The sequence below is a fragment of the Micropterus dolomieu genome, linkage group LG13, assembly GCF_021292245.1.
Source record: "Micropterus dolomieu isolate WLL.071019.BEF.003 ecotype Adirondacks linkage group LG13, ASM2129224v1, whole genome shotgun sequence".
In the NCBI taxonomy this organism is placed as follows: Eukaryota; Metazoa; Chordata; class Actinopteri; order Centrarchiformes; family Centrarchidae; genus Micropterus; species Micropterus dolomieu.
In genome coordinates, this window is record NC_060162.1 from 5,672,108 (window position 1) to 5,684,631 (window position 12,524).

The 12,524-nt window shown below is 39.7% G+C and overlaps 1 protein-coding gene and 1 long non-coding RNA gene across 2 annotated transcripts in view; one reads left to right on the forward strand and one right to left on the reverse strand.

The window, feature by feature from the left end:
• Positions 1 to 1,264, forward strand: part of lg13h2orf42 (linkage group 13 C2orf42 homolog) — a 30,602-nt gene extending 29,338 nt beyond the window's left edge. Inside the window, exon 8 of the mRNA XM_046067763.1 lies at positions 911 to 1,264. Coding sequence (XP_045923719.1) covers positions 911 to 1,137 — 227 coding nt within the window. The 3' untranslated portion in view covers positions 1,138 to 1,264. The remainder of the gene's footprint in view (positions 1 to 910) is intronic.
• A 3,057-nt stretch (positions 1,265 to 4,321) lies between these two features.
• Positions 4,322 to 7,231, reverse strand: LOC123982038. The gene is made up of 3 exons (XR_006827886.1): positions 7,067 to 7,231; positions 5,496 to 5,685; positions 4,322 to 4,531 (listed from the first exon to the last, which is right to left on the reverse strand). It is a non-coding gene; the product is annotated as an uncharacterized LOC123982038 (long non-coding RNA).
• Positions 7,232 to 12,524: the final 5,293 nt, after the last annotated feature.

Here is a 12,524-nt window from a genome sequence, read left to right on the forward strand (position 1 = left end):
TGCTGTTGGTCCACTGTGTTTTCTGAGGTCCAAGGTCAACGCAGCCGTCTACCAGGAAGTTTTAGAGCACTTCATGCTTCCTGCTGCTGACCAACTTTATGGAGATGCAGATTTCATTTTCCAACAGGACTTGGCACCTGCACACAGTGCCAAAGCCACCAGTACCTGGTTTAAGGACCATGGTATCCATGTTCTTAATTGGCCAGCAAACTGGCCTGACCTTAACCCTATAGAAAATCTATGGGGTATTGTGAAGAGGAAGATGTGATACGCCAGACCCAACAATGCAGAAGAGCTGAAGGCCACTATCAGAGCAACCTGGGCTCTCATAACACCTGAGCAGTGCCACAGACTGATCGACTCCATGCCACGCTGCATTGCTGCAAGTAATTCAGGCAAAAGGAGCCCCAACTAAGTATTGAGGGCTGTACATGCTCATACTTTTCATGTTCATACTTTTCAGTTGGCCAACTTTTCTAAAAATCCTTTTTTTTGTATTGATCTTAAGTAATATCGTAATTTTCAGAGATACTGAATTTGGGATTTTCATTAGTTGTCAGTTTTAATCATCACAATTAAATGAAATAAACATTTGAAATATATCAGTCTGTGTGTAATGAATGAATATAATATCCAAGTTTCACTTTTTGAATGGAATTACTGAAATAAATCAACTTTTTGATGATATTCTAATTATATGACCAGCACGTGTGTGAGTGTGTGTGTGTGTGTCTATATAAATGAGGGAATGTATTGTAGAGGAATGGTGTTCATATCTCCAGTAGACTTCCAGAGACTTGGCAAGGAGCCCTGAAGCTGTTATGGAGCATTGTGGTGGCTTGACTCCATATTGATATCCTGTATTATGTTGGTTTTTCCTTTAATTTGTCACCCGTCTGTGTCTCGGCAGGACCAGGCTCAGCGGATCAGAAGGAGGCCAGTCCGTTTGTGATCGAGTGGATCCCGGGCGTCCTCCCTCGCTGTCAGATGGGAGAGCTCAGGATTAGCTTTGAATTTGGCCACCAGCAGAGCGGTCAGCCGGAGCACTGTGAGAAAATGAGCGCGGCAGAGAAAGGAGGTCATAACAAGTCGGACTCAACCCAACCTAAGCACACAAAGACAGTGTCCTCCTTATGACACAGTAACCAGTGTTAACACGTGCAATACAGGTGCATCTTCAACAATTTGAATATCGTGGAAAAATAAATTTTTCATGAAACCTTTGTATATTCTAGATTCATTAAAGTGAAATATTTCAAGCCTTTTTATTTGTTTTAATCTTGATGATTTCGGCTCATGGAGAGCAAAACTCCAAATCTCAAAATATTAGAATTTTAGAATAAAGAATTTACACAGAAACGCAGAAATGTCGACCTGAGAAGAGCACTAATCAGCTAATTAACTCAAAACACCTGCAAAGGTTTCCTGAGCCTTTAATCTCTCTGTCTGGTTCAGTACACACAATCACAATCATAGAGAAGACTTCTGACTTGACAGTTTGTCCATAAGACACTCATTGACACCCTTCATGTCATTGCTGAAAGGGCCGGCTGTTTGCAGAGTGCTGGTTCAAAGCATATTTATGGAAAGAACAATAAAACTGGAAGGTTAAAGTGTGGTAGGGAAAGGTGCACAAGTAACAGCCTTGAGAGGACTGTCATGCAAAGGTCATTCAGGAACAAGGAGTGAACTGAGGCTAGAGTCAGCGCATCAGGAGTCACCAGGCACAGATGGGTCCAGGTAATGAGCTACAAGTGTCACATTCCTAGTGAACCAGAACCAGCCTCCTGAACCACAGACCACGTCAGAAGCGTCTTGGGCTCAGGAGAAAAAAGAACTGGACTGTTGCTCAGTGGTCCAAAGTCGTCTTCTTTTTTCAAGTGAAAATAAATTTTACATTTCATTTGGAAATCAAGGTCCCAGAGTCTGGAGGACGAGTGGAGAGGAATCACAGAATCCACGTTGCTTGAAGTCCAGTGTGAAGTTTCCACACTCAGTGATGATTTGAGGTGCCATGTCATCTGCTGCAGTTGATCCACTGTGTTTTATCAAGTCCAGGGACAATGCAGCGTCTACCAGGATAATTTAGTACTTCAGGTGTCCATCTGCTGAATAGCTTTTTGGAGATGCTGATTTCCTGTTCCAGCAGGACTTGGCTGCCCACAGGGCCAAAACCACAAGGAGCTGGTTTGCTGACCAGGCCACTATCCTAATCACAAAGATTTAAAGACAAAAGAGGCTTGAAATATTTCACTTTATGTGTAATGAATCTTAAAATTTGAAAGTTTGACTTTTGTATTACAATTATGAGGAGAAATGAACATTTCCACGTTATTCAGATGTTTTGAGATGCTCCTGCCTCTTTGGGCCATCCAGGTAGAGTTATCCAAGGAAAGTTTAAAACCAGGAGGACAACAGGATTTGGTTAAAGAAACTCTCGTCCGAGACCCTCTCTGGGACAGTTTGTCATGACATGTGTGATATTGACTCAGTGACAGTATGTGACTTACCCATATATCCATGTTATATTATGCAAGGTAAAGGTATGCAAGTAAAATAACAACAACAAAAAAGGATGTTTATTTTTGGAAAAATAATCTATTTTTAAAACATGTAACCTAAACATTTTTACTCAAGACACATCATACAACCAGTAGGAATTGCAAAAAAAATAACAATAAGCATTCAAAACAAAATCAGTGCTTTTGTAATCAGTTTGATAAAGTGTTCTTAAAATATGTCTTTCCTCACAACAGGTAAATGTGCCGGTTTCTATGGGAATTCACTCCATGCTATTTCCTAACTTTTCCTGAAGATGTAAAAACATGTTGATGTGTTAAAACTTTTAACAACAGAATTGTGTCCTGTTTTTTTTGCTATGTAAGCTAAAAGAAAATAAAACACATTTAATGGATAAAATGTCTCTTTAGTTTCAAAGGTAAATAATTCTGGCTCTAAAATACACTAAATAATAAATGTCTTGGATTGATTTTATTCTACATTTTTAGGCACTTTAGTGAAGACTTAAATATTTATAGACTGTGAATAGATGGATCATCATTAAATTAGGTGCATACACTCATATTCACCCTCAGGATGAATTCTTTTCCTCTGGCACCATCATCAGGTCACATTTTTAATTGCCCAATACTTTGGTTTATGACCAAACAGCTTCAAAATTAATGACATTCCCATCAGCCTCAGCTGTACTTAGTTAGGAGTGCTAATTAGCAAATATTAGTAACATGCTAAACTAAGATGATGAACATGGTAACATTAAACCTACTAAACACCATCATGTTAGCATTACTATTGTGAGCATGCTGACATTAGCATTTAGCTCAACCAATGTGCCTCACTGAGACGCTGTAGACTACTGGTTCCCAAAGTGGGGTCCAGGTTCCCCTAGGGGACCTTGAGGGGGCTCCAGGGGGAACCCCAGCAAAAAGGGGAATAATTTATTTTCGCTATAATTTCATCCATAAGTAAGACAATGACAGAATGTATGACTGTTTTGGTAATGTTTTTCATACACTTTCTGTAATAAAACTCTGATTTCCATAAGCTATAAGCCGAAGTTATCAAGATTCAAACAAAAAAAAGGCCTGAAATATTTCACTTTATGTGCAATGAATCTAGAGTATATGACAGTGTCACATTTTGAATAAATCAAACTTAAATAAAATAACTTTTCCACGATATTCTAATTTTCTGAGATGCACCTGTACATATAAAATGCCATATAAATTATTTTATTTTATTGTTTATTTGAAAAATGACAATGTACATTCAGAACAAATCTAATGTACCCGAGTTAGCTACAGGCTAGTTTCAGTTTCAGCAGTCGCTTTGCCTGATGTTATTAGGCATCCTGAAATAATAAACTGATATAATACAATAAAATACATTATACTATAGTTAAAAATTACACTGCAAAATCATTAACACATCACGCTTAAAAATTATACACAATTGATTAAACAAAATGAGCAGATAAACTGTAGAAGTAGATGATACAGTTATAAATTAAAGCTGCAAGCGTGTCGGGGAGTGACGCGCCTTTGTGGCGCTAGAGAGTAGCCGGTAACTGTATGTTATGTCCAAGTACGTCACGTGTGGAACAAAGCTTTACAACAGAAGAAGGCTTCATTTAGCTAAGCTTGACAGAGGTTTTAGATTTCTGGCCAATAATGAGCTTGACGACTAGAATAAAATATCTTGTGGCCCACAGGGTCTGACTCCGTTTGGCCTTTTGTTGGTGAACATTTCAAAATGGACAGGAAGGCAGTCGTTATCAACTTTATCACAAGCCACAACCACATATTTCCTGAATTCTTCTTTACTTAGAATTTTACAGTTCGAGGTGACATTGAGATAATATACCAACATCTTTGAGTCACTTGTGCATAAGTTGTCGTGTTCATTATTAATAACGCCATGGCCGTTGCAGATCTTCTTAACGTTTTTCTCATCCGATTTCATGAAGAAGGTCTGGCGACGTCTTTTGCAGAGGTGCTTCATTCGTAGGTACCTGTGTAATGAGATCCAATGTTTCACTGCATAGCCTTTAACAATGTGAATAAAAAAGTAGTGTGATGCTAATAAATACTAGCAAATCGATAACAAAACAGTCGTTAGGTTCTCATTCTGCTGTGATGAATTTGGTCACTCAGCTGACACATTGGAAACTGAATTAAAAAAAGACTTTAAAAGTCCACATTACTCTAATGTATTATCGCCATGGTGAACAATAAATTCATTGACTTAAACCCTTTCATGCGTAAATTATTTTAAAAAAAATCTAGATTTTTTTTTTAGAGATTCCTCTTATTACTCAAATTTGTGCTAAAATTTAAAAACCATTTACATATTTTATAAACCTCTGTTTTATTTTTTAATTATTTAACTGTCCACGTACTGTATGTGGACACCATGCCACAAAGGCGTAAAATACTACACCTGACAATATGGAATATTATGTTTTTATGTCATGTTATGCTATGTATTTAAGCTCAAATATTGAAATAACTAACAATAAAACATATTTTAGGAACAAAGAGAGGACAAACACTCACAGTGGAATTTGAAACTGTAGTTACATTCATGCGGAAACCCAGTATGTGGGTAAATAATTGAAAATATTCACTGCTTGTAAAATAACTCATTATGCAGGTGAATCATCTTCAGTCAACAAATAATATTTAACAGATTAGTTAAAACTGATATATTTACAGTACGTGAGTATAATACTCCCACAAAGCAGTCAAAAGTTGCTATTTAATGTTCTAGTGTGTACTTTCCCAGTGTTATTTATTTTCAGATATTTGTTTTATTATAATATAAAACGATCATCACATCTGTGAAAAAATATAATAGATATACCGCCTGGTTACAGAACTCAGATTTAATATAATCATACCTCCACTGTTGCATGACGTCCACATACCTGGACATGGACAAAAAATGGAGTTAGAATAACAATGCATTTAACTTACTTTTCCCATTCAGACGTTGATGATTTGTCAAAGGTCTTCTTAAGGATGTGTTTCCAAACAAATTTATTGTATGCATTGTTTTGGTTCTTTCTCTCACAAGGATGTTGATTGTGAGCCACTTTCTTGGGGGACCCATGAACAAGGATGAGAGTGAAAGTAATGGTGATCAGGAGAACGACATTCATGTTGTCTAGAGTAAGAGACAGAATGAAAGTTTTGGACCATTTTAATACGTTATTACTCAAAAACAATATTCAACACCAAGAAGTAATTGGTCAAATGCTGCATGTGAAGTGAATACCCACCAAGTGCAAAATGAAAGTATCTGGTAAATTAAGTATTGCCACACTGGCTTGATTTTTTTAAAGATGATATCATTTTCATATTATATGCACAGACATTGGGCTTTTCCAATATGCAAATCATTGTGAATATCAAATTTGACAAAATTAAAAATGAGGCATTCAATACAATCTCAAACATAAAAAAGGAAGGTTGAATTTGTCACAAAGTTCAAATGGAAATTGTTTGAATGTTTTAGAATTGATTTACTTAACCTTTTGTTGAACTTAATTGTAATTAACTTAATTGTAAGATTTCTAGGATTTTATACTTGGAACACAAGTTAGGGATCATCAGAACGTTGCACCACAGAGCGGACAACATACCAACAAGTGCACAAGCCAGACAGAAGGAACAGAACCACCTGAAGGGGGCACTTACAGCCTGTGGATACCCTAAATGGACCTTTGTGAAAACCGTCACAAAATCCAAGAAGAAGACCAACACTACCGTGGATGAGGAGAAGAAGGTCAAACGCAACAACATTGATTCCATATGTGTCTGGAATATCAGAGAAACTCAGGAGGATTTTCAACATACACAACACCCCTATTTTTTAAACCCAAGAACACACTAAAGCTTGATTTATACTCCTGTCTAGGGTCTAGCCAGGCATTTATACTCGTGTGTCCGTCAATCTGCAACTACACCCCCAAACGCAAGAAAAGCAATCTAGTGTATGCGGTCCAATGCAGTGAGGAATGCACAGACCTGTATGTTGGGGAGACTAAACAACCACTACACAAACGCATGGCTCAACACAGAAGGGCCAACTCCTCAAGTCAAGACTCTGCAGTTTCTTTACATCTGAAGGACAAAGGACACTCGTTTGAGGATCGCCAGGTGCACATTTTAGATAGAGAAGATGGATGGTTTGAAAGAGGTGTCAAGGAAGCCATCTGCACCCGGGTTGAGAAGCAGTCGCTGAACAGAGGAGGGCGTCTACACCACCACTTATCCCCCACTTACAATGCTGTCCTTTCATCACTTCCCAGGAAACTCAACAAACGTAACCTATTGGCCTCAGGTGAAGATGCCAACGATGGTCGTTCAGTCTTGGCCTCGAGTAGTCCTAAAGACCATAACGACTGTCGTTACCACAGCCAGGAACATTAACGAACCAGCAGTATCGACGATCCTAGCTAACAGGATCTTGACCTCAACCTTCGTTGGATATAATAATATAGTAAAACATTTTAATTCAGTTGGCAATGAGGAAGTTTTCATACCTGCTCAGCTGGCCTCTGTAAATGTTGCTGCTTTAGTCTGGATGGGGATCTATGCTGTTTTAGTCTCTGCAAAAAAATCCAAAAACAATTCTATTTTAAACCTCCTCTTGTCTTGTGAACATTTGAACACAACCGATCATTTAAACCTGGAGCAAAGAGTCAGTCAAAGTACAGCAGTCTACTTTTACCAGCATGTCTATGATAATTTCCAGTAAGTAAGTGCACAGTAGTGTAATGTGCATGTATTTGTAGACACCAACCAATTTCGACTTCTGTGAATGAGGAAGTGAACTTTTGTGGCCAGCTTTGTAGGCGTATGTGTGAAGCTGTCAGCCTGACTCACTGTTGGTGAGATCTAATGCAAGAAAATGCTTAAACAGAAGCACCAGGCAGGTGTAGCAACAAGAGACCCACCTCAAGGAACCCCTCTCTCTCGGGTCACTATCTCCATCTCCATTATAAATTCTGATACCACTTAGGAAAAAGGGCGACCTCTGATAACAAGCTAGTTTCAACACTAGGTAATGGCCTGTATGTCTGTATGGAATTTCTTATTCCAGATTCAAAAGTTTCCTAGTCAAGCCCTTCTTCCTCTCTCGCTTTAGATTCCAGAGAGTAGGGCACTGAACACATAACCTGGAATGAGCTCCTTAAAGGGCCAGTTTGCTGGTTATCTGTAATGAGGTGTGTTAGTGTAGCTAGTGTGGATGTTAGAGTAAGTAAATACTAACTTACCAGTCCAGAAGAAGTTTTCTAAAGGCGTCCACCCAAAGAGAAACTTATTCATTTTCAATAAGCCCCAAAAAGTTCGCCCAGAGCTCTAGGGTCAGCAACTTAAATAAAGAAATAGACAGGGAGGACCCCACCCTTTTCTCAAACAATCATTGGCTATCAGGACTTGATCATCATATTGATTGGTTTTTACATTACTTTTCCAGTTTTCTGGGTAGATGGTCCTTCTGTCCAGTAGTTGCAATACCCCTTTACCTCAGTTCACAAATGTTTCTCTAAATATGGTAATAAAACATATCATGCAGGTCTCTATAACTGATGTTAGGATAATCCTTTAAATGCATAAAGGTAAGATATGGTAGGCCACACTTCTCAAACAAAATAAATGAACATTCCTTCTCTTACATAGGTCGGATTGCCCTAAAGTGGGACACTGACTAATGTGTGTTTGTAGATCCCCCATTAATACATGCATGCCAGTGAATCTATTGGGTTTGCCCAAGCTGTGATCAAACTCACATCAGTCACTTATGAGGGTGGAGCAATCAAACAGGAGGCAATTTGTGTAAAGACCACCCAATTGTCAGTGACAGAGTTTTGACAAACTTGATATCAAGGAATATAACTTCATTTAATTTTTTTGGCCCATTGTGCTTATAAATTGTTTGTCCATCAAAAATAGTATAACTTATGTTTAAACTATATATTTTTTATTTTTGTTAAAGTGTCCCACTTTAGGAAATGTGGTTTCAAAAAGTGGGACAGTAGGATTAACATAATGTTGTACACAGTTTACAGTTGTAAAGTACTTCAGTCACTCAAAAAAGTGTAGTGGGGCATGATTTGTGGGACAGGTTTTTAGTGGTCTTGTGCACATTTAGAATGCTGTACTACATGTTTAAGGTCATGGGAAATTGTTATTCTTTGAAAGATGGCAGTTTGAAGGCTTTTTATAGTTGTGTGTGTGAAGAGAGTAGGTGCCTTAAGATGAAAAAACTAGCTCTGAATTTAAAAACCATTAAAGCCAGGAATTTGCACTAAGAGCACCAATATGTCTGTCATTTCCTTTAGGAATGTGTTATCTGAATTTTCTCTTTTAATTTGATTGGGAAACATCCTGGGGTTTTTTAAAATGGTATTGGGTGTTGATTTAATACATTGGCTTCACATCACAATATGCCACAGAATTCTGAAAAACAGAAAATGTCCCACATGAGTGCAATTCACCCTAATCTTAAATGCATGCACAAATGAAAATCCATTTTAAATGCATCACTCCAAATGCAGACTACATTAAATCAATTCATGTCAACACTCATTCTACTCTTCTCATTTCTTTCTGACTTTAAAAATGAGAGCAAATGAGGGTGCTTATCTCTTCACAACTGTTGATATCTCATTAGCAAATAGTGCCTTCTTTGCTGATCAAAACAATTATTTTGACATCATCAGGGGATACATGTCGAGAATGCTATCTCAAAAAAACAAGTTCTAAAATGTATTAAAGAATATTATAAACTCAAAAATAATATAGATTTAAAAGATGAAAACTCTTGACCTTCCTCTTAATTTCACACCTCTTTTCACGCCTCCCTTCACGTGAGCAAGAGATACACATCTGACGTCAGGGAGACATTTTTTATTTGTCTAAAGGGTCGAGTTGCCAGCAAGAGCGGACTTTCACTTCCTCTTTACTGGACATCAGTGTCTAATCTGAAATATGATCATGTACAACCACAGGTCTCTGGAGGCCGACCAAAGGTAAGCGCGCAAGAGACTGCAGAGACACATTAAAATATATAAAACGGTATATCAGACAAAACATCTTTCTTACTTTAATTTTGTACTTTTTCAGTCTGAGCTAAGCAGTCAACAATTAAAAGTCTTAAAACACAGGCCATCAAAGTTAAAGCACAGGCGAATCATTTTACTATATGGCTTGTATATGTGTCAGGCAGTCAGACGGTATCTATGAAGGCCCCCTAAGAACCAGAACCAGCTGCTTCCAGTGTCCTTTTCTTCACATTTATCTCGTTCTCACAACACAGGGCTTCTTGTAAGTTCTTGCAAAAATACTGCCCATGATCTGCAACCCATCCAGTAAATTAAACAAATATTGAAAAGACATTATGTGAAACCCTTGAAATCCTTTAAATATAACAACAGCTACATGCATATAGTATTCAGTGGTGTGTGATGTTGATGGTCAGTTACCACAACCAATTAATGTCAAACATTGTTTTATAATGAAATGGAAAATAGACATAGTCATATCAGAATCAGAATCAGCTTTATTGCCAGGTATGTGTACACATACGAGGAATTTGACTCTGGATTGTACATTGCTCACGATGTGCTTACTCATACAAAAATACAAAATCACAATAATAAAAATAAAATAAAATCAGACAGACTTCAGTGTAGACAACACAAATATGAACAAAAACAATATAGACATATTGACAACTAGTGCAGTGAGCAGAGTGCAAAGGATGCAGGAGTATGAACATGTCAGAGGTGGATGGAGGTGTACAGGTACATATACATGCATACATGTACACAGTTCAATGAAGTTTGGTGCAAAGGATGCTGGAATAAATAAGTATTTATATAGTATTTTGTGCAGGAGTAATGACTTGAGGTAGGTGGATTTGGTATAAGGTATCTACAATGTGACAATATAACAGTATGAACAGCACTGAAATAGAGAATGGTGAATAAATAATAAGTGTTAGCCAGTAAACAGGTGGCTGATTGGAGGCAGAGCTGGCACCGATGATCTTTTCTGCAGTCCTGACTGTCCGTTGTAGTCTGTCCTTGACCAAACCAGACAGTGATGGATGTGCAGAGGACAGGCTGGATGATGGCTGTGTAGAACTGGATCAGCAGCTCCTTAGGCAGGTTGAGCTTCCTGAGCTGACGCAGGAAGTACATCCTCTGCTGGGCCTTCTTGATGATGGTGTCAGTGTTGGGCTCCCACTTCAGGTCCTGGGAAATAGTGGATCCCAGAAACCTGAAGGTTTCCACAGCAGACACAGGGCTGTTGAGTATGGTGATGGGGGGCAGAGTCGGGGGGGCTCCTCCTGAAGTCCATGATCATCTCCACAGTTTTGACCATGTTAAGCTCCAGGTTGTTCTGGACGCACCAGAAAGCCAGCTGATCAACCTCCCGCCTATAGGCCGACTCGTCACCGTCCCGGATGAGACCGATGACCGTTGTGTCGTCAGCAAACTTCAGGAGTTTGACCTGCTGACTCCTGTCAGTCAGGAAGTCTGTGATCCACTGACAGGTGGAGGCTGGCACAGTTAGCTGGGTGGGTTTGGTGCTGAGGATGTTCGGGATGATGGTGTTGAACGCCGAGCTGAAGTCCAGTGTTGCAGGATGTGATGCAGACCCAAGTTGACAGCATCATCCACTGACCTGTTAGCCCTGTAGGCAAACTGCAGGGGGTCCAGCAGGGGGCCTGTAATGTCCTTCAGGTGGGCCAACACCAGTCTTTCAAAGGACTTCATGACTACGGATGTCAGGGCGACAGGTCTGTAGTCATTTAGTCCAGAGATGGAGGGTTTTTTGGGACCGCGATGACTGTGGAGCGTTTGAAGCAGGAGGGAACTTCACACAGCTCCAGTGATTTGTTGAAGATCTGAGTGAAGATGGGGGCCAGCTGGTCCGCACAGATTTTCAGGCAGGATGGAGACACACCATCGGGGCCAGGAGGGTGAGGGGTCAGAGAGGGTGTGTGTCAGGGGGGGAAGGTGACTGTTTGAAGATGCGTTGGAGTGGGGGAGAGGTGTGACTCTGGGCTTTTCAAACCTACAGTAGAAACCATTCAGCTCGTCTGCCAGTCGTTGAGTACCAGCAGTGTTGGGGGATGGTCTCTTGGAGTTTGTGAGTGGCCGCAGGCCTCTCCACACTGACGCAGAGTTGTTGGCTGCAAAGCTGTTATTTAGCTTTTCAGCATAGCACCTCTTTGCTGTTTTGATCTCTTTAGTCATTGTGTTCCTGGCCTGGTTGTACAAGACTCTGTCCCCACTTCTGAAGGCCTCCTCCTTGGTCTGACGAAGCTGCCTGAGTTTCGCTGTGAACCAGGGTTTTTGGTTGTTGTATGTGCGGAAGGTTTTGGTTGGCACACACATGTCCTCACAAAAACTGATGTAAGATGTCACAGTGTCAGTTAGTTCGTCCAGGTCAGTGGCTGCAGACTCAAAAACACTCCAGTCAGTGCAGTCAAAGCAGTCCTGTAACTCCAGCTTTGACTCGTTGGTCCATCTATCAGTTTTTACCTGTGTGTCGGGATAAGATGAACCAGACAGTGATCAGAGAGTCCCAAGGCTGCACGGGGGACAGAGCGATAGGCGTCCTTTAATGTTGTGTAGCAGTGGTCCAGTGTGTTAGTGTCCCTGGTGGGACACTTAATATGCTGTCTGTACTTTGGGAGTTCGTGGCTGAGGTTTGCTCTGTTGAAGAAAGAACAATGAGCAGGGAGTCTGAATGTTTTCTCTCCACGTTAGTTATCTGGTCGGCCAGGTGTAGTAACGCCTCACTAACACAGGCCTGAGGTGGAATGTAAACAGCGACCAGGACAAACGAGGAAAACTCCCAAGTTGAATAAAACGGTTTACTGTTTATGAGTTATTATAGTTGTCAGTTTATATATGTACTGTACTACTATAGTATGCGATGCGAGTACATTTAGTTTTAAGACTGTTAAAATGACAGTTAACA